The following is a 27,814-nucleotide window of genomic DNA, read 5'->3' as shown; positions in this document are numbered from 1 at the left end:
AGGTTGGAAATTTGCAAGAATGAATTACCAAATGCCATACATCGAGTCTGTACTGGGGGTAAATAAGGATGTCAGCTGCTTCTTGTTCCGAGCGTTATTTGCTGAAGGTTGTTCCAGCTTAGCTTTCCCAAGCATGTTGGTGTAATCGAGAGAGTCTCTCACCTGTGAGCAGTCTTGTGGTCCTGTGAAGTGCTGAGCCCACCAGGTAGCTGCTCCTTGTTGCTGTGGGGGATGAGCCTCCAGCAGGGAAAGTGAAGTGGCTTCAGTCATCAGCTCAGAGAGGTCCAGTTTGACTCCCAGTTCACTAGAAAAATGCTGTGGTTTTTATTAATTTTATTTCTTAATAGCATGGTGGAATTAATGAGTTGAGAAGTTTGATGAGTACTAGAGCTTCTGCTGGGTGGATGACCAGAAAGGAGAAACGGGGAAGGAGTCAGCCCCTATCGATGCTAGGGAGATCTGAGATTGAATCCTTCACGTTAAGGAACTACTGGCTTACTTGCTGAAGTCAGGCAAAACTCAGCAGTATACATGCATTTTACATCTAACCAGCAGGGTGATTAAATGTTTTGAGTAATGCAAGCTCAGTCTTCACTTTCTTGAGTAAGAAGGAACTCATCTGGTTGAGAAACCTAAATACCTGAAGAGTGGGGTTTAACAAATGCTTTCTTTCAGCAGCAAAATGAGATTAAAAATCTTCTTGCTGACTTTTTGTCCAGATTGTGCTGGTGAAGCTGTGCATGAAACTGAATTTCTCAGTTCATTATTTCTGATATAGCAAAAAAAAAAAAAAAACTGTGTGGAATTATTTCAACTACTAGTTTATACTGTAGCCCTAGAAACAGTCGTATCAATAGAGCTGAATTGGGTAAATAAACCAAAACCACAAGAGAAGGGGGAGGGGAAAGCAATGGCAAGAGGCAAAAATTTTTCAAAAATTGAGTTTTCATACCAATGGAGGTGTTGGTGAAACTGCCCTAAGTTACTTGAACTTCAGAAATACTTTAGCCAGTGATTTGATTTTACTATAAATGCTAAATTATGTAGAGTGGGTTCTCCTTCTGTCCTGAATGTCTTAGATTGCTACAGGAGAGGGAGCAAGATAAGCAGTCTGGTGTGTGGAACACCTGCCAACCAGAAAGGTTGGTATGTTGCAAGTGAGGGTGCATCTACTCAAGATTAGGAACTAAGTGTGGGTATTCTTGTGTTATTTACATGCAGACTTCTTGTACATTGGAAATACTGAATCAAAAGGTCTAAGAGTTTCTGATGTGGTTTTCTTCTTCAGTTAGCTAGTTCTTCCTGAAGTTGTAAGCAATTACATTTTCTTTATTGTCCCAAGTACACCTATTACTTTATCTAAACCTGTACTTTTATTAACGTTCAAGACCAAAAAATAGCTGATGCAGCTAAAATGTAAATTCTGTAGTGCTAAAACAAGGTAATCTAAAGCATAATGCAAATTCAAAGTGACTTAAGTGATAGAAGTACTGAAGTGCTTCTAACGCCCACGTGGCTCTGATGGAAGTGCATGTCCTTGTCTTTTGTTTCATTCCATCAAGACAAAGCAAATCTAGTCTTTAAAAGTAACCTTGCTGTAGAAGCCTATCAAGGAGCATAACCTCACTTATTTCGAGGTTATACCAGGAAAGGTTTTAGTTCCTTTTAATCTTTTGGGAACTGTCCTGATTTCCAGAAGGCAAATCTTCAGTTCTGTATTATGGTTTTAAAAGAGGGGTTGACAAGGGTCTGACAGACCTTGAAGTAGTCTTACACAGACTTGTAATTTGGAGCCCTCTGGTAAAGAAAGGAATTCTGTGTCAAGATGATAGTCAAGTGCCATGTTGGTTGAAACCAAAGCAACATCACAAATTCAAGGGTTGGGATATCAAAAAACAAGTTTAAGCTGTATCTTTCAAGTCGTGACCAGTTTTTAATCAAATAATGAATTTGGATCTTCAGAAGCCTAACTGCCGACACGTAAAATATTCTAATAATAAAGTCATTACATAAGAGTTCAATAATTGCTAAAGTATTTTTTTTCCTGTAGTAAATGTCAAGATTAGTAGGAGTAGCTGCACATGCATTCATATAGTGCATTTAGGAAACAGCTCTTGGAAGCACAAGTGCAGGGGTAAGTGAATTGAGCAGAAATTTTCCTCTGCTGCTCACTGTCTGTTTGTTGGTGTTGGGAGGCCTAGGATAAGTGTCGGCATCCGGAGGCATGTACATTGGCTTCTTCCCCAGCTTGAAATCTTCAGGACAAGAGGTTATTTGGGTGGAAGATTTTTGTAGTATTACAAGGTTGTTGATATAATAAGGTGTGTGTAACAGCTAGGAGGAAAGCCTCTTGTTACGGGAGATTATTTACACTAATATTAAATAATTCAAATGGATTTTCTGTGCTCACAGCTTTGTGCCTTGAACTGCTCTTTGGGACAAGAATTACTTTGAAGGTTGTGAAGTGACAGCCTGAGCTGTTGGAAGATCAATCAATTTCTATGCAGCAGTGCTGGAATTTATCCTCCCTGAATATTAGCTATATATTTAGAAACCTTAATGTTATAAAACAGATTTAAGAAGAATAATAAAATGCGAAGAATGAAAGCATGCCTCCAACCTTCTAATAGGAAGTGGTGGATTATCATAAAGTCATACAGGTACACCAAGAAAAAAAATAGAGTTGGTTTCATTGCAATAGCATGTGGGGAACCTGTCATGCAAGGAATTAGAATAGCTTTCCTTTCAAGTTTCTAGTGCTCTGAAGAGTTTACAAGTTAAACATGCTAATTATTTGGAAAGCTGAAACAATATGAGCTTTTTCTTTTTTACTTAATTGCTTCTGTAATTTTGGGAATACATTCTATGTTGGATTTCCATTATGTGTCATTACATTTGTGTTCAGTAGTTGGGCTAACTACAGTCTGTGAATGCCATCCTGTTTAACTGTGAGGGCAAATTAAACTTCAACTACAAGGTGTTTCATTTCCAGGGAATATTCTACAGGTGTGTAGCTCAAAAGATAAGTGAAATGATTCTTTTGTTTTGCACATCAGAAGAAAGGCCTTAGCTAAACACGATGTTAGACTTAGGGTCATAGCTTCAAGAAATTCATGGTCCAGCAGGGAAGAGTCTAGAGAATAATAATAAGGGTGATCTGAAGTCTAGAAGATCAGAGTTCTGGGGAAAGGCTGAAAAGATTTTGGGTTATTTAAAAGAGAAATGGGAGCTGTCAAATCCAATGCAAGGAAGAATGTGAATAACCTGTTCTCAGCTTGTGGCAATTGCTACCAGAAGCAGTGAGTTTAAATGGTAGCAAAGGAGATGGTTTCACATTGCTGTTAAACCTTTTTCTTTATGGCTAAGGGTAGTGAAGCATGAAAGCAGAGTTTATTAACTTGTTTATAAAAGTCTATTAATAGATTCCATCACCTCCACAGTCAAGCATACATCAGGAGTGATGGGAGAACGTTGATCCAGGTGTAGAAAAGATGGCAACTTTGATAACATTGCATTTTTTTTCTATTAGGCATTTTGTGATTTGTCTGTGGCAAAATACTTCAGTTAGGGAGGATGATAAAGAGATTTTTGCTTATGATTTTTTCCCAGAAGGCAATAGGATTTACAGTTCTGTTCTGTGGTGACTTGTTTGATTACACAAAACTTGCTTAATGGAGTAGTAGCTTCTGAAAAATTCTGGTTTCTCAGGAGGCTTGTTTCTTGTCTCTGTAGATATCCACAAGGTGTTTTGTACTGAGCTTTTTGTTAATTTATGTTGTTACTTGAGCCACCAGTGCTATTCCCCTTTGTATTTTGTTGTAGTTATTAAACTCAAAGACCTGTTCTTTTTAAAGCTGTTCTAAGAATATCCTTCTCAAAACTTGTTTAGCCAGGAAAGGCAATTCCTTTGTTGCATGCAGTTAAAAATACTGTAGAACAAATTAGATTTGTTTTATTTGTGGAGATACCTTTTCATAGTAGCTTTTTGTTTGGTGATGTTTTGTAAGTTTTTTCCAAATGGGAAAAAAACTACATTTCTGTAGTGCTCAAATATTCCACTTAGTTTTGTTATTTTGTAATAAATCTGTCAATAATTTTTATTAATCATTTTATCTGTAGAAATTTTGACTGCATTAATTACTTTGGAGGGAATTTCAATTAGAAGGAAATGAAATTTTATTTATACTTGCAAGAGAAACAAAAGGTTTCAGATGGTCTTGAAATAGCTAATTTTCTTTCAACCCAGTCTTACAGATAGGCTGTTTCATGTTTAAGTGGGTTGGGTTTTTGGGGTTTTTTTGAGACACTGTTTGGCCAAGTGTAAGTTTTATGTAAGTTGTTTTTATTTTCACTCCCAAAGCATAGACTAATGTACAATACAGTAGAAATATGCTGTCATAACCGTAATCCCTAGCAGTTGGTGCTGCACCTGATCATTGCAGTTACACTGAAGTCAGTCGGTGCTTTGCAACCCAGAGTAGGAGGTTTTGCCATCTCCTGTGCCTGCCTGAGGCTACTCAGACAGATCCACTCCCTTCTGCCAGCCTAGTTCCATGCAGGTTTTTCCTAAGCTAATGCTGAAGAAAATTTGCATTGCATTTGTTAGGTTAATTTTGTAAAAGCCTGGTGAACTGAATCTCTTCAACAGGGCACACAACTCCCAGACTCTTGTGAGATAGACAAAAAGAATCTGGTTAGGGGGAGTAGTGATAGTATGGTGGGACCTTCCCCTTCCCTGTCCCCATCCCTGTGAAAGTGCAGTGAGGTTTTGTTTTGTTTTTTTTTGTTCGGTTGGTTGGTTTTGGGTTTTTAAATATATCTACTTGAACAAGAAATCTTGGTCAGCTGACTTCCTTAGCTAGGCTTGCAAGGTTTAGTCCCAATACTTTAGATCTTTATGGTGTTGAGCTTCCTGTCCTAGGTTGTAACAGTCTTTCTTGGTCTCATGATTGCTTCTAAGTGTACCTTTCATAGAAATATGATTACATGCCATAGTTTTGCCTGAGTGCTGGGGATGTAAGCGTCCTCTGTGAACTTCTCCTATAGTAAGTATATATTTTCAACAACTTTGACCATGTGAGAGTTCTAGGTACAGTATTTAGGTTTTTGAGGTGTGAGATGGGTTTTGTAGTGTTTCAGCAGTTCACGCATTTGTGTATGTGAACAGAGCTGCTTGCTTTCTGGTAGCAAGTGCAGGATACAATAGTCAGTATGTGACATGTGTTTCTGTACTTCAGCTTATTTATTCTAGTTACTTTTGAGCTTTTTAGGTGTACAACCAAATTTTCCTAGTGTTCCCTCCTGCACAGTTTCTTGCCAAAACAATGAAATGCTATTTATGCAGCTGATTTTCTCTTCTGTGTCTAGTTCTAAAGTTAAACAAGGCTGTCTGATGCAAAATTTCAGGCAAGGGTTTAAGCAAAAAGAAAAAAAACCCAGAAAAGGCATGTAAGTGTTTTACTTGGTACTTCACCTTTTTAGTGTGTTTGCAATTTGAAGGAGCAGCAACAGTGCCCTTCTTTTTACTGTTTCTTGTGACATTTTGTGAATGTGGACCCTAGCAAAAGAGTGACAGACAAAAAGATATAATTTTGAACCATTCCCATTGTCCAAAGGTGTTGTCACTTGAGGCAGGAGTTTTCAGGGAACAGTGGTACCAGCTCTCATCCCACCATGATACTCCCAAACCAACAGGAGCATCCAAGATCAGAAAACGGAACCTGTGTCCTTATTGAGATGGAGCTTGTTGTGCAGTGCTGATACAGTGCTCAGTGTCAAATTCTCCACACTGTGGATGTTGGATTCTGGAGATCACAGGAGTGTATTTGGGCACTAAAGGAAGCTTTTGCTTTTCTAAGGTTCTGATCAAGTGAAATATTTTTTGGGATTCTCCAAGTATAACCACACAAAGTTTAGTATGAAGAGGCAATTCAATTTCTACACAAATGATGCCAGCTTTCATAGAATCATAGAATGGCTTAGGTTGGAAGGGACCTTAGAAATCATCTACTCCAACCTCTCCACCATGGACAGGGATGCCTCTCAATTAGATATGGCTGCTCAAGGCCTTATCCAACCTGGCCTTGAACAGGAGGAAAGCAATTAAGGTTGTTAATGATCAAAATGTACTGTTTAAAAATATTGCATACCTAAGTGGCTAGGAATTGGGGTTTTTTTTACCACAAAAAAGGGGTGACCAGCTGTAGTGTCTTCATCTGTTACATAGCGAAGCCTCTTAAACAGTCATTAGTAAAGCTGTTAAATGCATTGATAAGTGGCAGACTTTCCAATTGCAGGTACATTGTGTTCAGTCAACGTTTTCCAGCCATAGGAGTGTTGTGGAGGCAGGAATTAATGTGTGGCCGAGTCGGGAATTTTATACAAAAATAGTTATTTTCCCAAAAACCCACCCCCAAAACTATATATACAAAGATCAATTTAGTTTAATTAGCAGATTCAGTCGCATGAGAATTACCTACAGGGATACCATCAATAATCTGACTATTTTGGAAGTCAGAAGTTGGAAAAGGCTTTAACTATTAATTAATAGCGGGTTTCTTACTAATAAAGTTGAGCCAAAATAACTCGCGATCAGGCTGGCTTCCTGGTGAGGTTTGTCTCTCTCTTTCTAAAGAAGCTGTAGGAGAGTCGTTAAGAGGTTTTCGGGGGGGGGGGGGAGTCTCAGGCAGACACAAACGTCCAGGCAGTAACCAAGTCCAAGGCGGGAACCCCCAAAGGCGGGAAGCCCCCCATTTTGTACCCTCTCTAGACAAAGGGCAGAGTTACCACACCTTAGGAGCTGAAAGGCACAGCCAATCCTAGTCCGATCCCAGCGCGGGCACTGCATGGGGCACTCCTCGTGCAGGCAGGACCCCTTTGCTCACCCCCTTCACGCCTGCGGGGCAGGCTAGAGAGGAGGGAACCAGGTGGCTTTCCCCCTCCCATTCAAGCCACGGAGAGAGAGGAATTTAGGGGTACACAGGACTTCCAGGACAAGGAGGTACAGACTTGGTAACTTTTAGTTTTATTCTTTCTACTTTTTTTGTTTCAGATACAAGGAAAGTTTTGAGGGTAGACGTTTGTGATGTTGAAGTAGCATGTTTAGGTTTTTATCTCTCTTACCTGCTAGTGGTTCACTAATAATTTGAAAAGTGCTGTAATATCAATATGGAATAAAATATGTTGTTATGACTTTTAGAAGTTGGTGCTTTCAAGGTGTTTGAAGCTGTATGGTTGTATGCTCCTCAATCTTTGAAATGATTTTCTGATTTTATTCATTAAATCTTAGTAGGTTGTAAGTAGTTGTAAGTAATGTAGGTTTAAGTGTAAGCTTTTAGCATCCTCTTGAGAGCTTTCACAAAGATTTCTTTGAAGCACTCTCATAATTTTGCTAGAATACAATTTGTAAGTGCTAATTAAGTCTCTCAGTTTTAAGCATATATACATTGTTGAAAATGGAAATAACTTTTTTCCAGTCTCTTGATTCAGTGGTTATAGGTTATGAGTCTTGCAGCAGTTTTTATGCATTAAATAGTTCTCCAGTTTCATCAGCTGAAGTTTGAGTCAATTAAAAATATATTTTTTTTTTTAGCAGAGTGGTGAGATTTTATTTTCTTGTTTGGTTGGTTTTGGTTTATGTTTTATGGGGGGGAGGGAGTTGGTGTTTGGGTGTTTTTTTTGTTGGGTTTTGTTGTTGCTAGGGGAGGTGGGGGTGTCCCCTGTTGGGGTTGGTTGGTTTGGGGTTTTTTGGTTGGTTATTTTATTCCAGATTTTCAAACCAGATAGTTGTTTTCAGCATCCTTCCACGGTAGCTGTTGTCTTGGTTGGATTTTTTTTTTAACTCTCTGAACCACAATATGTGGCAAGGAGACAATTCTGTCTTTGAGATTATTTAGTTTGTCGTGTTGGTACTAGGCAGCATGGTCTGCCAGGTGGGAATGTAAAGTGCCATTGAGGAGATTGGTTTCTGTGGGAGTTTCTATTTGTGACTTGTCTGTGACTAGAAACACATTAATGTTTTATAAATAATAATTTCTTAAAAGTACATTTTCTGTTTCAGGTTTTGAGATCTGTTGGCACTAAACCCAGGATACCTTACTTACTTTGATGGATTGCAGATATTTCTGAACAAACACAATATACCTATACTTGACAAAATTCCGTCTGTCTTGTGGATTTTCTAACCAGTTTGTAGAAGGCATATGTACAATGTAGTAGTTCGTTGGCAGTGTATTGCAAAGTGTATAACAGATTATTTTATTGATTATTAACATGAACTTATAAAGTAGGTGATGACTATCCTTTTTGGATAGTCTGAGTAATTGTGTGTTCTGGCAAGGAGAGAGCAGAATAAATTCTGCAGCTCGGCTGAGACTGAAGTTTATTTGTTTTGTCATTTTAATTAATCTGACCCAAGCTGTGTAGGAGCTCAGCTCCACTAGCATTTGCTTCTTATAAGCAATTACTGTAGTTAGCTGGTTGGCTGCTTGCTTTCCATCACAAACATGACTTGTCTTTAAGTTGAGATGTGTGGAGAAATTGTTTGATATATGTATGACAGTCCTTTTTTTTTTTTGACATTTCACTGCTGTATGAGTATAACACGTTCAGAGCGTGTGATAGGTAACTCTGTAAGGCAAAATTGCTTTCTGAAATAAGTTAGCCTGGTAGTTGGATTCCTCACCACCCTCTTTTAATTTAAAACCAGTGACAGTCTAAGGAGAAATTGTTAAATTCATGAATGTAAATACAATGAATCGTTCAAGAGCTTGATCTGTGCATGATCCTCATGAATACTGAATTAGTACTAAAGTGAATAAAAGACACTAGTAGTAATGTAACACACATTCCTTGAAGAATGTGGAATTAAAGAGTTAGATCAAAAAAAGCTGTGCAACTGGTGGATCATGATTTAAATTAAGGATACAGATGTGCTTTATTTTTCACACTGTGCTGTTCTGCTGTGGTGGAAAACATTTCTATTTACTTAGTGTTTGGAGGCAAATTCGACTTAACAGCAAACAGCAAAGATGGCAGGTGATGGAAAAAGTGGGAAAGGAGCGAGAACTTAAACAAGAAGGCTGCTGCCTCATGATAGCTTGAATCCAACTGTGAGCTATAGAGGAAAGGTTACATTTTGAACCAGCTCAGGTGGTCACTGGGTCCTTTGCCAAGCTGTTGCAGCACACTAGACCTGCAGAAAATTAGCCTTGACAAAGAGAAGAATTTTCTACTTGTTTAGCATAATGAAATGGTTCAGCCAAAGCTGTAAGTTCTGGAGAAGAAGTGAGGAAGGGAGCAGGGGCAAATAGCCAAGTACAATAGGGTAACTGAACTTGCCTTCTAGATTGGTGAAAGCTGCAAAGCAACCACTGCCTAAGGCTCTTTGTGACTTTGTTCTTAGAGAAAATGCTTCTTGTATTGTAAAAGTAGGCTTTATTGAGCTTTGCCCTTTATAATTCATTATTGTGTTTAATAAAATACTTTTAAACACCTATAAGATGTAAGGAACATTTGAAGTAGGACTTTGTTTTGTTAAAAAGGAGGCAGACCAAAAGGCTGCATATTCTGCTCGTAAGACTAGAGCTGAATGAAGAGCAATTCAGTTTGTGTTCACAATTAAACCAAGGAAAAGATGTAACTTACTGACAGTTACAACTGATGGTTTGCAAGTAAATGAGAGATGCAAGAATAATAAGTAAAAAATGAAATGTTAGTAGTATCAGGATTTTGTGTAGTGGGAGTTCTCTGGTAAAGAAAGCAAATCTATTGAATGTGTTTATCTTCCCTTATTTTTTCAAAAGAGTTGCTGCTGCTGGCTCTTCAAAGATGGTACTCTGATGCTTTTAGCTTGTTCAGGTATTTCCTGGGTTTTTTTTTAATAGGGAAGGAGTTGCTGAGTGTTTGGATTTGGTGGTGCTTTTTTTGCTTGATGGGAAGATTATCACAATAGCCACAGTTGAAATCTGCATTAGTGGTTACAGGGACTTAAGAATCAGGCTTTCCTTCCTAAAAAGTGTTACCTGTTAAATGGAAAACAGTTTTCATCTCGAAGCCTTTTAAAAATATTTTCTAATTGCTGTGCTTACAGTAGATGACCAAGTTATGGTGTTAATTGTTAGACAGAATGGTGCAAGAAATGGTGTGCCTCATCTCAAGGGTTTTTCCATCTTGAACTTACTATTGTATATCTTCAAAGCCATTCTTCATCAGTGTAGAAAGACATGTTCAAACCTTTCTCTTGGCTACAGTAACGTCTATAGATTCTATTTTCTGTAACTTATTTACTGTTATGATTGCAAGTTTTCACAAAATCACTGCGGTTGGAAAAGACTTTTAACAGTTTGCACTAATTCTGAACTCTCTAGCTAGCCAACAATGAGTATACACTGTCAAAGTTTGTATCTCAGACACTGTAAAGGAACTGAAATGAAAAGGAGACACATCAATGAAAAGTTGCAGAAGATAAACTAGGAAGGGCAGCCTCAATGCTGTTGAAAATGTGGTAAGTGTGAAGAGCCAAGCAGAGAGTAGAAAAAAATTCAGAAATGGACACAGTGGATGTGTGAGCTTAAAGAAGCTTTCATTAATAGACTGAGAAGAGCTAAACCCTGAAGTATAGGAAGCAGGAAAGGACTATCCTTTCAACTCTGTGTTCAGTGGATGACTGCAGAAAGTGAAAAGCAAGCTTTGTAAGAGGCAAGAAGAGGGCAAGCACCATCCAAGGCTGACGGTGAGGAGGTTGATATCTCAAATCTATCAAAATGTGAGGTAGAGGTAGCAGTAATCATCAACAAAAGAAATTAAAAATGCAAACTCCCTATCTTGGCATGTGAATGCTAACCCCACCCTCTTGCTTCTCTTTATTTCTAACACTTTTCAGGTTAAGACATTAGTGCAGCTGAGAATGATCTCGTACATGTATGACTGCTCTCTAAAGCATTTTTTGAGGAAGTGTATCCTAGTTCAGTGGACCAAACAAATTGATTGTGTAAGAAAGAAGCCTCAAGGGACTTAGTAGAATCGTACTGGATATGTATTGATGATTTCATCCTCCTTACAAAACAGTTGTTTTTTTCTTTTTAAAAATTATCTAGTTGGTTTTATGAAAGTATTCTCCATCATCACCAAGTGTGATAATACAAATGCAGGCCTGGAAAAAACAGTCTGGATGAAAAATGTTTTATCTTGTTTTGGTTTTGTTGTTTGTTTTCTTTACAGAGTAGATTTGACTTATCAGGTGTCTTCTACCAAATGTAAATCATACTGTTTAGAGTTGAGATGAAGACTTAAGTATTGATGCCAGGTGCAAAAATATAAAAGATAATTTGCTTTGTTCTGTCTCAGGCACTGCATACTTTGACAAGCAGCAAAGGATGCAAAAATAACTTTGTGACTTATAGCCTCACATTTGCGGAAGCGCAATATTCCCTGAATAGAATGGATTTAGGCTTCTACTGTATCTGGCTTGCCTCTGGCTTCAAATAGGTCATCATCTTTATTACATTGCAAAGGAGTGCTTATTTGCAAAATTAATGCACAATTATCCACAATAGGCAGATAGAAGTTGATATATTCCAGTATCTCTGGAATATTTCCAATCTTCTGGCTGCCTGTGTCCATGTTAGCCTGCGTCAGCTTCCTTGTGTCAGCATCACTAAAAGGAGAATCAAATCTAACCTCTTGTGATAGAGAATAACCTTACCATAATGCTGCCATATAGGACAGAAAAATTTATTTGAGGCTTTTTTGGGGGTATTTTTTGGAAAGCAATAAGGTTATCCCAGCTGTAATTTTTTTTTTTTTTTTTGTGGATCTACAATGAAACTGTGTCTTAAATTACCATACTGCTTCCTATGGGAAGGGACTGGATTTGCACATGGACAGTAGTAGGTGCACTGCAGATTTACTTCAGAATACAGTAAGATTTCTAACCATCACTTAGAATGGCATTGATTTCTGCAAGACACTTGGCAGTTGAGGTTTTATAATTTCCTACAGGTCTGGGGTTCTGTAAGTGTAATGGATTGTTTATAAAAGTAACAAAAAAGAGGTCAGTTCTTTCTTAATGACCAGCAGGCTTTCACAGTTCGATTTTTACTTCTAGAGTAAGATGAAAAAAACGGATAATGAGTGTGAGATCTCATATTAGTATGTGCATTTAACTCGAAAATTTTTGGTTTATTGTGTTGTCTAGGAATAAGGTCTTCAGCAATCAGTTCCAGCCCAAAAGGATTCTCTATTTCATGTTTTTGCTGTCTCTGTTAGATGTGGCTCTTTGCTGCTGTCTTGGAATGTCTGTGCTTATGGTGAATGAGACAGTTACTGAAATCATTGGCAATTTTTGTAGACTTAGGTTTTATCTGGAGTGTTACTGAACTCATGAAATTTAGTTAAGAACCTAGGGTTTCAGGGTTTTTTCCACAGAGATGATGGGGATGGATGTTGGCTCAGTCTGTGAGTGGTGCACAGGATGCAAGCTGAGCTATCTGAACAAGCAAGGAGAAAAGCCAAGCCACAGTTGCTGTCTCTTTGAGCTGTGGAAGTGCAACAGATAGGGTTTATTTGTTGTGTGGTGTGCAGAAATAGGCTAAGTTTTTAAGGCACATCAGGTGACTTGCATGGAGCATCATTTTTGAGTTCCAGTTAGCAAAAAGCTTGAATTCCTTCAGTTGAAATAGTTTAGGTCCTGTGTAGTAGGAAGCAGTATACTTGAACAGGGATTACTTCTCAAGGCACTAGGTAGCTAAGGCTTGTTCTGGACCACAACAAACTGTACGTGAGCGTATTCACTGATGTGGGAAGCCAAAACTTAAGTTTTAACTAAAAATAAGTAGAACTTGCTGCTTCAAGTAAAATTGTAAAGCTTGGAAATTTGCCATGGCGTATGTGGTCTTGTGCATACTTAATTAGGGATAGAATATGCTAGTCAGGACTAGAGTTGTGAAAGGTTTTCAGTTTGTCAGAAGACTTTTGATGAATATGGCACAAAAGATAGGTTTTCCATTTCTGTGAGCAATAAGTAATGATTTGTTGCTGTGGTTGACTTTGATAAATTTCCTTCTGCCTTCAGCATATTTCTAACGGTGTGAATAGCCTTTCTAAGATGATAGAAATCTGTATTAGGTTTGCCTCTAAGATTCACTTGTGGAGTGGCTTTTGCTTTAGTGCACAGATGTATGGTAGGTAATTCAAGGTACCATTTCAGCTCTCAGCAGTGTTGTCTTCCATTAGGTTGTAATTTCAGCTTCTTCAGGTGAAGACGTTTTTACAACAGCCTGGCAGCTGGCAGGAAGTTGGTTGGGTTTTTTTTATGATTTCATAGAATCACGGATTGATTTATTTTTGTTGTTGTTGTTGAAGACTTCTGAGATTATGGAGTCCAGCTGTTAATCTAACAAAATCATGGCCATTAAACTGCCTCCCTGGGCAGCCTGTTCCAATGCCTGATCACTCTTTCAATAAATAAATTTTATCTAATACACAAATTAAACCTCCTCTGGCACAATTTCAGGTCATTTCCTCTCATTCTGTCACTTAGTACTAGGGAGAAGAGACCATCCACGCTACAACCTCTTTCCAGGTAGTTGTAGAGGACATGATCTGCTCTCAGCCTTCTCCAGAATAAACAAATCCCAGTTCCCTCAGCTACTTTTAAGATTTGTTCTCTTGATCCTTCACCAGCTTCAGTCACTCGATTTTTGCTCTCGTCATGATTTTAACTTAGCAGAAAGATTTCTGCCTTTGTCAGAGGCTGTTAGAGTCCCTTGCCACATCTAACTAACACAATTCTGTTGTGCATATAGCTGATGCCCAGTAATACATATTATCTTTAGTGTAAGAGAAGAGAGGAGCCAAGTTGTGGTTATGGACACAAAATGGAAAACAACACAAGCAAAGAAGTTACTAATTACCTATATTTTTAAAAAGTGTTTTGAAATTCACCTTGCAGGGGTTCACATTCTACTTGGCATTGGTGAGGCCATGCACCTGGAGTGCTTTGTCCTGTTTTGGGCCACGTTGTGGCCAAAATATGAGTTCTGTATTTTAAAGTCTGTTTCTTTATGAACATCTCAAGTTACCTAGTGAAACTTACTTTGATCCAACTTGGATTAAATCTTATTATTTGAGTCTACTTCAGAATATGAAGTTATTTGCATCTTTTTAAAGAGGTAGGTGGCCACAATCTGTAAATCCAGATATTGAGGTCACATATGTTATAATCTGTGAAGTAGAACAGAATTAAACTGAAAAAGGTGATTAAAATATTAAAAAGCATGGTTTATCTTACCCTAATTTCTTCCATCCTGGGTCTTGTAATGCTAATAATGGCTGCCTGATGAATCTTCTTATAACAGGTATTGTTATTCAGACTATTTCCTTCTCTTCCTCCTTTTTCCCTGCTGTGAATTTCTGCCTTTGGTTGGACTGAAGTAGCGTCTTAAATCAGTACAGTATTATTGCTTTAAGTGTTTGGGTTTGTGCTTCACTGCCTTTCAAAGTATAAATTAGAATTCATAATACTGTCTATCTACAGTAGTCTCAAAATCTTTAAATGAACTCTATGAAGATGCTGTGAAGAACGATTCACAGCCTGAGTTGTTTCATAGTACAGTGTCATAAGTCTCCTTTGTGCAGTAGAGGAGAATGTCTTTTTCAGTTCATGTCAATCATGTCCACGATGTGTAAGAAAATGCACAGGGTTGTTTGAGCATAGGAGTCAAGAGTGTAGAAGTTGGTCTTTAAGATCAAGATGTCCCATTCTTTTGAAATGGAACACTAGGTCAAGGTTCTGTGAACATCATTTACACAGATATCTTACAGGTTTGTAAAACTTCTTTGCTAAATTTGGTGAACTCTCTAGAAATTGAGTTGCAAAGTCTTGCAGGGAAAATATTTAATAGGATTTTGATAAACATGGAAAATTAACTGTTCTTAAAACATGTTTATTCAATAGTTGCTGAGTTTTAATCCCAAATTAAAATTTTCTCTGTTTATCTCAGAAGCAAGCTATGTGTTACTATTAGTGGGTGAACAGCTTAACTTTGTGCACTTTTTTACTCATAATTAAAAGATTTTTATTGCGGACCTCTGTTACTAATATCAAGAAATTTGATTTTTTTTTTTTTCCCTTAGGACATTCTCTGGGCTCCTTTTATTAACAAAAATGTTTCTTTTTCTGTTTTAGGTGTGGAATATCAAACAGATGATTAAATTAACACAAGAACATATAGAGGCACTGCTAGACAAATTTGGAGGAGAGCATAACCCACCATCAATATATTTAGAGGTAACTTTACATTTAAACAAATGTGGTTAGAATAATGGTATTACCCTAATCTTATATGAAGCATCTTGTGTTAGAGAATATGTCAAGAAAAAGAGAGTGTTCTTCCTGTATATTAGAAACTTAACTCTTTCCCTGGAAAAGAACTGTATAGGATTCCAGATATGCATTGGTAGGGGAAGATTAGCATGACCTAACAGTCATGGTGGTGCAATTGAAATGAAAAGCGTTGGCTTGTGGGTGTGGAGGAGGGGCAAGATTGTGTGTGTATAATAGAAAAAGGTATGCTGTGTTGTTAAAAGTAAATACATATATACATACGCACAAAAACATCTTTATAAGACTGATATTAAAGCAGTTGATGGTTTTTTCCCTTGGAGAATAATAATTAAAAAAAAACATATTAGTAGAAGGAAACTTCTTAAAGAAATACACAGAATTTAGGGTGGAGTAATATTTTAAAGTGGTATTTAATTTTTAAACTAATAAATTTCCTGTATTGTTTCACCACTTCATAAAGTTGCATTGACATAGGACCACTAAGAGCATATAAAAGGACTGCATGCATAACTTACATCTGTTACTAATTGAATGAGTATCACATGCTCTAAACTCTGCCCTTTACTCAGTTCTCTCAAGTACTGAAGTAACTGGAGGTCAACTAGATTTCTTTTGTAGTCTTTTAATTGTAATTGCTGCCTAAAGGCACTGGATAATTAAAAATAAAGATCTCATTATTTGAGGTACTTCTAGCTTTTATCTTAATATATCAGAGCAGGGCATTAGCTTGATTATACAAATGTTGACATACTGTCCTTAACAGTTAAAGTCAAATGAGGCCCTCTATGGTCGTTTTACTTATTGCTAATGTGAAATTGGAGTATTGAATGAGTACTAATCACTATTATAACCACTCATTGGTATATAAACACACCTCTGCTTCCATATGAACTGGTTTGTTCTACGTGTCTGCATTTCAAATTGCCAGATTTATGTTGGTTTCATTAGATTGAGTATCAAATTCCAATGAGATTAATCTGCACTAAGCTTGAATTTCAAGCAGTGAATTCATTAATTTGTGACAGCCATTTATCTTTTTCTTCCATCATATTTAAAACTATGATCCCTACACTGGAAGGTTTTTTAATTATTCTGTAGTTCACTGATAAGGAAGAGGGCATTAGCAGTTGTAAATGTGTATTAGGACATGGTTATGGTAGTGTAAAGAATATGGTAACTCAGAAATAGGTGATGACTGCAAAACATGAAGCCTAACTGTATATTTGCAGTTGCTGTAGAGATAAAGCTGCAATACTGGCTCCCTAACATGGTAAGGAAGCACTGCAAGATGAAGGAGGCCTTACTGTGATGCAGCAAGTTGTGCTGGATCACAAAGTGGGGCTTGTAACAAGTGCTGGTACTGGCAAGGGAGCAGAAAGCCACTGGCAGGAAGGTGGAAGTGACCGGGATTCTGCTTTTTCGGTTGGATGAGACAGTCTTGTGAAAAGAACCCACCACCACTGAAATTAAAAGCTTTGCTTTTCCCAGCTCTTTACTGTGTAGTTCCTCCACTTCTTTTGTTCTGGCACTTGCAGTACTAGTGGTGGCCAAAAACTTTGAATTGCTCACCTGAAAGGAAAACACTCTGGTTTTGTTAGACTAGTTTTGCATCCGTTTAAGAACTTGAACTTGTTACTGATGAAGATCATTTGGCCCCAAAGCTGTAGTTAAGGTTAGGGAAGGGGAAGAGCTTGCAATTATGAGACACGAACCTAGAAAATGGGATGAGACAGGAGAGGAGCTTTCTATTTGAATGGTCATTATCTTAGATTTACATCATCCTCAAGTGGATTGATTGAAGTGAATAGGATTAAATGCTGCAAACCTGTCATTTGTTTAGTGTGTCGATTTCCTGTGGGAGTACTGAAGTGTGGAGCAAAGAAAAAGAAGGAATAAATCAGAGGTTATCTGATGCATTTTGAAGCAAGATTACTACCTATCCTCAGCTGTTCCATTTCAGCCCAGCAGCAGTTGTCTAGAGAATCATTTCTGTGCCTTACCCTCCTTTTGGATACTTTTGGCTTGATCAAGAAGAAAAGTTTGCTTTCTATTGTCAGAATTTAGTTAGCAGCAATTTACCTGAATCTAATCTGTAGCTTCTATAACTAATGTTTTGACTTTCTATTCCTCCACCTGTTAGAGAAAGGGCCAGAACAGCCCCAGTTGCAACATGCTTCTAGGAAATGCAGAACTAAGAAAATACAAAAAACCCAACAGAAGTGTATGCAGAATATGTAACTTAGGTGTTTCAATACATGTCTTACTTGTCTGGCATCTGTTAGAAATAGCAAACTCTCTATACAGTCACTGTGCTGTATCAGACCTGTTGCACAAGTTCCATACCTGGTCATCATTGCTGACTTCTGCACATAACTTCACTTTCCTCCTCCCTTAAGCTTTCACACTTAGGCTGTGTCTAGGTCTTCGTTCTACCTCCAAAGTGCTTGAACAGTGATTTAAATTTTGTCCATCCTTTTTTGACTTAATTTTGAATGTTCTGCTGAAGTCTCTTTTCTGCTTGTGAAGTGCAGTAGTGCCTTGCTTCTACCTGGAATCTGTGGTTAGTTTTGCTTGTCTGTTACTCCAGTAACAATTCAGGTTACTTAGTACTCCAGGTGAGGTCTCAACAGGAGCAGAGCAAAGTGTCAGAATCACCTCTCTTGGTCAGCTGGCCACTCTTCTTCTGACTGGCCTTCTAGGTTGCAAGTGCACATTGTTGGCTAATGTCCAGGTTCTCATCCACCAGTGCTCCCAAGTCCTTTTCTGCAGGGATGCTCTCAATTTCATCACTTCCCAGCCTGTATCGATATGTGGAATTGCCCTGACTTAGGTGCAGGACCTTACATTTGACCTTACTGAACCTTGTGAGGTTCTCCTCAGCCTAACCTCTGCAGCTCGTCTAGGTGTCTCTGGATGTCATCCTGTCCTTCAGACTTAGCAGCTGCACCATTCAGCTTGGTATCATCTGCAAATTTGCTGAGGGTGCACTCCATCCCACTGTTGGTATCGTTGATGAAGGTACTGAACAGCACTGGTCCCAGTACAGGGACACCACCTGTCAACCGTCTCCATCTGGACATCAACAAGCATGTCCACTTGTGATATATCTCACATGATAAATCTGGAGATCTGAGGTGAGATGTCAAGAAGAGAAGACAAGGAGGTTAGAGGAAGAAGGGGTTAGGTGGATTAGAGAGTTAAAGGCAGAATCAGCCAGAGACCAAACCACCAGAAAGAAGGCACAGCCCAAAGTGAGAGCTGAGCTGTGTGTATGTGTGTGTGAAGTGTCTGTCTTATCTATATTTTGACTAGTTGTGTTTCTCAGCAGAAGGCTGGTGACATAGGGCACATGTTGTTTTTTTTATTCGTTCTTTTCACAGCTAAGAATTTAATTTCTCTCAGTAAAAATTAGCCTCAAACCAGCACACAAAAGTTGGAATTAGCTGAAGCTAATAGTTGGATAAGTACCTGCAAATGAACACTTTTACCCACAACATGTTGTCTTCCACTGTTGTAAGCATGTAGTTTATCGTAATGCTTTCTGCAAAACCATGGCTTTTTATGTACCTGTGAAAAGCTTGGCAACTCTCCATCCATCAGTCCTCTGGTGTGTAGAGTTTTGATACAGTAGGATTTGCTTGGTTCTTTTGTGCTCTTGTCTGGTTTTGTGTCCTTCATGTATTACTGATTTTACTGCTTGCCTTTGCTGAAATTACAGAATCCCTTGTGCTAGCTCCTGGATTCTGCTGAAGCTGCTTCTGTAGACATGTCAAAGAAAGTTGTGGTTGAACCTGATGACAAAATTACATTTCAGTTAGAAGTGGAAAGGAAGGGTCTGGGATAGTGGAAGTGCAGAAGGAGAAGCTGAAGAATTTATCAAGAAAATTAATGCTGAAAATCAACTTTTTAAAGGATTTAGTAAAATTATTTGTTCATTGAATAGAAATTATTTAATTTTTTAAAAAGCATTTATGGCTTTGTTACAGTTGCTCAAGAAAATAGAAGCTAACAAGCTTTTGTTTCTGTGCTCATCTGAGAGTAAGGTAATTTATTTTGGCAGTTTTTTATTTAATTCTGGAGCACGTTCAATGCATTTTATATCAAAAGAACTTTAAAACTGACAGGTATTGTCACAGCCATCATTTTGGGATTCATCAGTTGCCTATGAAAGAGGAATGGATTTCTTGAAATATCAAAAGTGATTGACATGTACTTTGCTGAATTCATCATTTTATTAATTATTCCTGCAAGCAGAGGTACTCGGATTCAGGGACATCTCTTTGCCTCCATCCATCACTCCTCAGTGACAGCCTTTGAAAGATGACTATAGAACATGGAGAGTAGGGCCTGCAAGTCTGGGTGGGCTGCTTTCCAGCTGCATGGGAATGGAAAACATAGTGTGAAGCTGGAGGACAGTGGGTAAGCTTGTGTCTCTCCTCTCAGTGCTTAGGGAAGTTGGGGCTGAGGTAGGAGACCAAAGCTTCAGAGAGATTTCTGAGTATAGAAGCGGGAAACAAAATGAACACAAGAAAGCAAAGAACATTTTTGATTAGCCACACCATTTTCTTGTAATTGTTATAATCAATAATAGCTTCAGTAATCTTAGCAACATTCTCTAATATGATTACAAGGGAAGCTTTTGTTTGTTCCAGATGGAAGAAATAATAAATGTAGTAAGCAATGACTGTATTAAAATCTAAAGATGGCTTGTAGCTAAAATTCTTTCGTAAGTAATCCTAGTTCTTAACTTCTTCCATCCCCAATGTGTGAACATGGATCTTGGATCTAACAGACCTTTGAAAATCACTGTCAAATATCTGGAATAACTGTTTGAGTCAGTAGATGTACTAATAGCATTTTCCTTTTCTTCTGGCAAAGAGGCTGCAGGAGCTCCTCAGTGGGTTTTACCACACTCTGTGGTGTGGTATTACAGCAGCTGAAAACATCAATGACTTTTGCCTTCCCACATAATTTCTTAGTGCGTTATATCTGTCCTTGAAGTACTGTTTCCCAAAATACAGCTTGTGATTCATTGTGGAAAAGCTCTTTTCTTAAGGGTTTGAATAAGCATTGTAAATATTGGAAATCTTTACTGCAAAGAAGTCTAATATGATGCTGGGAAAACTCATACCGGTTAGTAAAGAAGGGTTAAAGTATGGGGTTGAGTATCCTATAATACCCATCAATATTATTTTTTAAGAGTGCATTTTTTGTGTTATCTATTAGTAAAGTACTGGTGAAATGGATAACTGGAGTTTGGGAAAAGAGAATAGAGATTGGTACATTTCAACTAAGCATTGACAACAAATGCTGCTTACAAACTTAAATGAGCAGTACAGAGTGAAGCTGGCCTAAAGCAGTCACCTGAAACTTACAGAAATTTTGCTTGAATGACTTAGATTTGATAGCCTTTGTAGACTGTTAATAACTTTTCAGTGAGAGTTTACCTATTTAAAATCCAAAAATGTGTTGTATGTCCTTGACTTACAGCTGCATGTGTGATATAAGAATTTATCACATTCTTACATCACCTGTAAGAATTTAACTGAACAATATTAGCGCTTTGCCATGTAAATAGCTCTTTATGTGGTATGAAGTTCCTGGGCTTGTAAATTACTTCAGTTAACTGAACAAGAGTAAGCTGCTTGCTCTTTGTATTCAGAATCCACACAAAAATAAATCAATATGCAAATGTATAGATAGAGTGATACTGGTATCAAAATAAGATTTAAAACTTGGTCAGCTTTCCCGTATTGTCCTGAAGGAATCATCATCTTTCTTTCTTTTTACTTTTGGAAGCAACTTAAATTGAGAATCACAGTAGAAGAATGTTTGTCCCCAAGTGCTGTGTGGATCTTTGGTTTGGTTGAGGGGTTTTCATTGTTTGCTTGTTGTTTGGTTTTTTTTTTCCCCTAACTTTCCCTTTTCCTGTGCTGTCAAATGATTTTTTTCCCAAGGCCTTGCTGTTGCTGTTTTTGATAGCTTGGCTGTTGGATCTCAGAAGAGTGTTTCATTCCTTATTCCTATATATCTGAAGAATCCATGCAGAAGGTCAAATTAATGAATTAAAAAAGATTACCTCTTTGTATCTGCCTGCTGTTGCAATTGGCACATTTTAAATGAACAATCTGAAATGGATCTTGGTCCTGACTCTCAGATTGTTTCAGACTGCTTGTGGGATTCCAGGAAAATGCTAACTGTGTAAGGCAGTAGGAAACGTCACTGTTCTTTGGGGAAATTCAGGTTTATTTTTACCAGACTCCTAACAGATGCTGATCAAATATGTTGGACCAAAACCGGAGTGTCTAAAGTTAGACTAAATACAGATTTAGGAGTCTTACTAAATGAAGAAATCCTGACGTATGTTACCGTCTATCTTCAGCTCCCATTTAACTTAGTGGGATTTACATATGATCAACAGCCTAAAAGGTCAGACATCTCTTAAATAGAAACACAATCTCAGTTTCAAAGACCAGGTAACTGTAGTTTAGGCTTTTAAGAGTCTTGCAGTGTTGTGAATATTATCTAAAACTGATTGTGAATGGAGCTACCAACTGGTCTGCTTGAGTTTAGACTGAGTTTATAGCTAGGCGTGGTAGGGGGCAGGAAGAAGCCATGTTTGGCAACTTGGTTTTGTCCCAGTTTAGTTTGTTTAAAAGTATGACTTGTCGCTTTTTGTTTCCTTAGATATTGCTGACAAGGTGATGACCAGGGATTTCTTTTAAAATGCATGTGTTTTTTTTTATTACATGTTATCTATACTATAGTTTAAATTTGCTTTCTTGAGCTATAACCAGGTTACACACTCGCCTATTAATATCTAGGGAAACAAAAAGCGACAAGTCATATTTTAAAACAAATTAACCTGGCACAGTTGTATATTGTGCAAGTTCTTTTGCATTCTGAGGACAGTTTTTATTTTGTCAATATGTTGCAGTATTTTAGAAGTAACTAACTCTGCTGCTTCTGGATGCAGCATCTTGCACTTGGGACAGTGTGTCTGCTCATGGCTGCAGGCAAGTGACTGGGTAGTGTCTATTAGAAAAATAAATTTAATTTAAATTCCATAGATGCCTTTCTAGTTCTATTATGTCTCATTGTAGGATCTTCTACTATGGCATTGATTAGCAGTGTAATACTTGAGGGCTTTTGTCTCCATAAAGCATAAACTTTTCATGCCAAATTTAATGGCATAGAACTCAAAGTTAGCAGCAGCTCCCAACTTTCTGTGCTTGTTGTTTATTCTCTTAAGATAAAGCATTTGACATTGAGTTTTAGTAGTGAGAGATCCAACTGCCAGTGTAAACATGGTAGGATTGAGTATTTCAAAAGATGTGTGTAATTTCGCAGAAGAACTAAGCCCACAAGTATCTGGAAGCTGCATCATGTTGCGTGTGTTAAAATTAATGTTTTGCAATGTTCATGAGAAAGGGAAGGAAGTATTTATGAAAGTATTGGTGAAATGGTAACAGTTTATGTTTCTTAATTTTTGTTTGCTGAAAATAATTCTTGATACATGAAACTTTTACTGGAATTTACATTAAAAGTTGATTCTGAAAGTAGGAGAGAGTCATGTGTATTGCTGTACAGCCACAGCCCAGAAATCTCATTATTTATGATAGGGTAACTTTTCCATTTACGTCTGCCAGTAGAATTGGGCTAGGGTGAAAATAGCTGAATTTTGAGTCTCCAAGTTTGGGGTCTAATTGGGAAACACTGGACAGCTTCAGCTTTTAAAATAAATAGTAAGTAGTTCTCTGTTTCCTGCAACTTGCGTCCATTCATTAAAAATGGAACCCGTGAAATTTAGAATTGAAAATGGTGTTGTTCACCACTATTCTTTAAACATTTTTTTTTCTCTTTAATTTCACTCTCAAGTTATCATTCTCTTTATTAATGCTGTTGGCATGATGGCCCAAATTTTGAACCTGGGTCCATCCTGGGAGATGCGAAGTCTTCATAAATAGGGAAGGGCCAACCACCATTTACTCGCACACAGACAACGTAGTAAAATGTAGTACTTGTGGCAGCATGACTGAATGCTGTTATTTCTTTTCTCTTCATTTTAAAGCTATTTATTTTTTTCCACGTACAGACCCTACAGACTTTTTGGTCAGTTAAATTCTGCTAGAACTTCAATAATATGTTATGCACAGAACACTTGAGGAAAAGCATTTTTTAAAAAAGGAAATTTTTCCTAGTGTAAGTGTTTTTTGTGGAAATTTATGCAGCTTGATATAGATCTTGATTTTGCTGGGTGCTAGAAGAAAAATTCTGTTCCTTTCTGCATAGATGTTAGATTTGTAAGACATTTGTTTCTTCTTGTCTGTAAAGGTCTAAGACACCCTTGATTAACACCAATGTGCTTATGTAGCACAAAATGCATATTCCTTAACTGATTCAGTTTTAAGCTACTCTCTACTAACTCACATGCTGAAGAAATAATTCTGATACCTAGATGCAAATCAAAGCTTTCTTGTTACAAAGACAATGGAAATTAAACTTTAAACAGAAGTATATAGCAATTATATATTTGCATTACACAGCTTGGCAGCAGTGCTTAACTTGGCTACATTTAGTAGAAATTTAATGGCCAGATTTACTGAAAGTTTTCTGTTTGTTAAAGACATGGTGGAAAATCAAATTAACATCCTACAGATGTTAAAAACTCTTTCAAAGGATCACTTTTACATGTTTATGGGTGCCTTTGTAAGAGGGCAAACTTAGTTGTCTTCTATCTGGAACAGGTTTTTGTATTACCTGATTGGAAAGGATAGTACCAGAGGTGAAATATGGTGAACAATGGAGCTAGGTGAGTCATCAGATGCAGATGGTAAAGAGCAGATTTTGGCTTTCTTTTAATTCTTGCGTTGGCTGTATTTAGCTGTCATTCCAAGAGAAAGATAAATTTAACTGTAGCACAGTAATTTGGCAAGACAGCTGACAACATTTGTTAAAGATTGCTATCTTCTTCAAAGCAAGTTTTGATTTAGACTGTGTTGTGCAGGTGCTTTGAAACTCTGACTTAGGGTTTCTCTTCTCCACTCACTTATGTAATCTATTAAAAAACATAGTTGTTAGTTGAGAAGGTTGAACATAATTAATTGAAAGAATTTTTTCTTTATGGCCTACAGAAAAATGTGACCAAACCATTTTGTTCCAGTTCCTGGAAAGTTTGAATAGTTTAGAATGGGTTTTGGTTTGTGTTGATTTTGAATTTAGATTTTTGTCTTTGTCTGAGTTTACTACATCACTAACATAGCTGTCTTGCCTTCACAGGCCTATGAAGAGTACACCAGCAAACTAGATGCTCTACAGCAGAGAGAACAGCAGTTACTGGAATCCATGGGGAATGGAACGGATTTCTCTGTCTCCAGTTCGGCTTCAACAGACACCGTGGCATCATCTTCCTCCTCTAGCCTCTCTGTAGCACCTTCATCCCTTTCAGTTTATCAAAACCCATCGGATATGTCACGGAATAACCCTAAGTCTCCACAGAAGCCTATTGTTAGAGTCTTCCTGCCCAATAAGCAAAGGACTGTGGTGAGTCAGTTTCTATTCACATACTCATAACCTCAGTGTTTCCTGTATCTCTCTCCTTCTGTATATGAAAGTTAGTTTAGACAATGAAAAAATACCTGTGTGGAGCTTAGAGAGGTTTTGTGATCATTCTTTGTGCTCTGCCACACCCAGTTGTTTGGATAGGTTGCAAGTTTTCTACAAAATGAACAGTAATACAGAATACAAAAATTTGCAGCATTTTCTAACAATGAAAATATCACAAGAAAAAAATTTAATTGTATTTTTGTGATAAGTAGTAATCTTCAATTTTTCAGTGATTAGAGGGTAGGAAGATCTGTTTCTTATATTATATAAAATTATTTATTAGTTTAACAGGGCAAAATTGGGGAAAATAAGTGTTTTCTGTATTGTCACAGTTACTAGCAGCAGTGAGTGCTTTAAAGCAAGTACCAGCTGCCTGCAGCTAAAGAGGGCAGTGCAGAATCATGTGGTGATTTTGGGGTTTAGCTTGGGTTTTTGTGTTTTCTTTTCCTCCCCACTCACTGTGGTGAGTGTTTTGTGTTGGGATCCTGGTGTTATCAGGCCCTGTGTAGAGAACTGGCAAGAAGTGTTGCCTACAAGCTGCTCAAAATCAAGTGTTCATCAATTTTGACTATATTACAGTGATTTCTGGAATGATGGAACAGGAGCTGATTTTTTTTTTCTGGCTATTTAGTTGTCTGTTATGGCTGCTCTTAACTGATAAAATCCTGCCTAACTGAAGAGCCTTGCTGTGTGCTGTGGAATACTGCAAATTGTAATACATTAAATTAACTGAGAACCCATAATCTTGGTTCTGTTTTGCAAGGCAGTGCATACTTGTCCCTTAAAAGGGGAGCTGTGGTTGCAAAGAAAGTGAGAAATGGATAGCACAGCCACTGTGCTTGTCAAAACAGTGCTTCTTTTTGTGGCAGTCAGGTGTTGGCTGTCACTGTGCTATGACTGCCTGTGGATACTTAGCTACTGTCAAAGAGAAGAAAACTTGAGCTGAGTAGTTCTGGCACTGGAAACATGTCGTTTCCTTTCCTCTGCCGCTTTCCTTTCATCCATTTGATCCCTCACCCCATCAAACGAAAGAGACTGTAAGACTTACTGTGGGAACACATTAAAGAGCAGTTCTTTTCTTTTCTTGCTTTATTTATTTGTATTGCTTAATTGTTAAAAATACAGCTAAAGATTGGCACTTAAAATTAGGGAAAATCTTTTTTGTGAGGTTGATGGATCACTGAAACAGGCTTGCCCAGAGAGGTCGTGAAGCTCCTTCTCTGTAGACTTTCAAAACTTGCCCAGACATAGTCCTGTGCAACATGATCTAGGCACGCCTGTCTTAGATGGGTCAGACTAGATCATCTCCAGAGATCCCTTCCAAACCCTACCATTCTGTGATTCAAAGCAGTATTTGGGTTTTGACCTAGAGAATGGGAATTTAATGTTAGCAATGACCACTGTGTAAAAATACAGTGTTAAGCAAGGTGATTTTGTTGTCTGTCTGGGTACTATCCGCATCATGAAATTTGGAGACTGATTTCTTCTTCCTTTTTCCCACCCTGTCTGGCTGCTGTAGCCACAGCTGCTGTCTCAGAACTAGTTTTTGTCTCTTTCCTACAGTGGGTCACTTTGCATGTCACTTCCTGCATTGTTGTGTGTGTTTTCTGTTCTGTCTCGGGTACAATCTCCTTTTCTCTCAGCCATATAATGTGTTGCTGCTCTTACTCTTTTCTCCTCAGCTGCAGTATTTCTTCTCTGCTTCTTTCCTTCTCCTGTTTATTACCACCTTCTTAATCCTTTTGTCAGAGGGTCAGAAAGGCTTTTCTGAAGTCTAAACTGTTTTGCATTTGAAACAATCAGGTGATTGAATGAGAGAAAATGTCCTGAAACTGCTGGGTAGATTTATATTGAATATTGTAGAATCATAGAATGGTTTAGGTTGGAAGGGACCTCAAGGATCATCCAGTTTCAACCCCCTGCCATAGGCAGGGACACCTCCCACTAGAAGAGGTTGCTCAAGGCCTCATCTGACCTGGCCTTGAACACCTCCAGGGAGGGAACATCCACAACCTCCCCGGGCAGCCTGTTCCAGTGTCTCACCACGCTCACTGTAAAAGAACTTTTTCCTCATATCGAGTTTGAATCTTCTCCTCTCTGCCAGTTTAAACCCATTACCCCTTGTCCTGTCATTACAAGACCTTGTAAATAGTCCCTCCCCAGCCTTCCTGTAGGTCCCCTTCAGATACTGGAAAGACACTGTAAAGGCCTCTTCAAAGCCTTCTCTTCTCTAGGCTGAAGAGCCCCAACTCTTGTAGTATGTCCTCATAGGAGAGGTGCTCCAGACCTCTGATCATCTTCGTGGCCCTCCTCTGGACTTGTTCTGACAATTTAATGTCCTTCTTGTGTTGGGGGCTCGAGAACAGCACACAGTACTCCAGGTGGGGTCTGACAAGAGCAGAGTAAAAGGGGAAAATCTCCTCCCTTGTCCTGATGACCATGCTTCTCTTGATGCAGCCCAGGACATGGTTTAGGAAAAATTTCTTTACTGCAAGGGTGGTCAGACATTAGAACAGGCTGTCTGTGGAGACGGTAGTGTCCCCATTCCTGGAAGTGTTAGACAAATGTGAGGAAATGGCACGTTGGGGCATGGCTTCATGGACATGGTAGTGTTAGGCTGATGGTTGACTCGATCTTGGAGGTCTTTTCCAGCTGAAACAATTCTATGTTTCTGTCTATGATTTTATGTGAAGAATATTTTATAATTATTAAGTGCATTACATCAAACTTATAGGCAAGTATGCATTTTCTTTGTGTGTATTTCACAAAGTTTAATTTAGTTCTGAATATGCAAATCTGATTATAAATTAGGAAGAAGAAGCAACAGAACTTTAGTGTGACCCAGATGATAGAGTTTTGGGC

General features: G+C 38.1%; 1 protein-coding gene across 1 annotated transcript in view; it reads left to right on the top strand.

The window, feature by feature from the left end:
* BRAF (B-Raf proto-oncogene, serine/threonine kinase) overlaps positions 1–27,814 on the top strand; it is an 82,314-nt gene that overhangs the window by 1,229 nt on the left and 53,271 nt on the right. The window contains exons 2-3 of the mRNA XM_064155504.1: positions 15,188–15,289; positions 24,626–24,889. Coding sequence (XP_064011574.1) covers positions 15,188–15,289; positions 24,626–24,889 — 366 coding nt within the window. The remainder of the gene's footprint in view (positions 1–15,187; positions 15,290–24,625; positions 24,890–27,814) is intronic.

This window comes from Pogoniulus pusillus, chromosome 15 (genome assembly GCF_015220805.1).
Source record: "Pogoniulus pusillus isolate bPogPus1 chromosome 15, bPogPus1.pri, whole genome shotgun sequence".
NCBI lineage: Eukaryota > Metazoa > Chordata > Aves > Piciformes > Lybiidae > Pogoniulus > Pogoniulus pusillus.
Note: the sequence above shows the minus strand (reverse complement) of the source record. Positions and strands in the feature narration are given on the sequence as shown.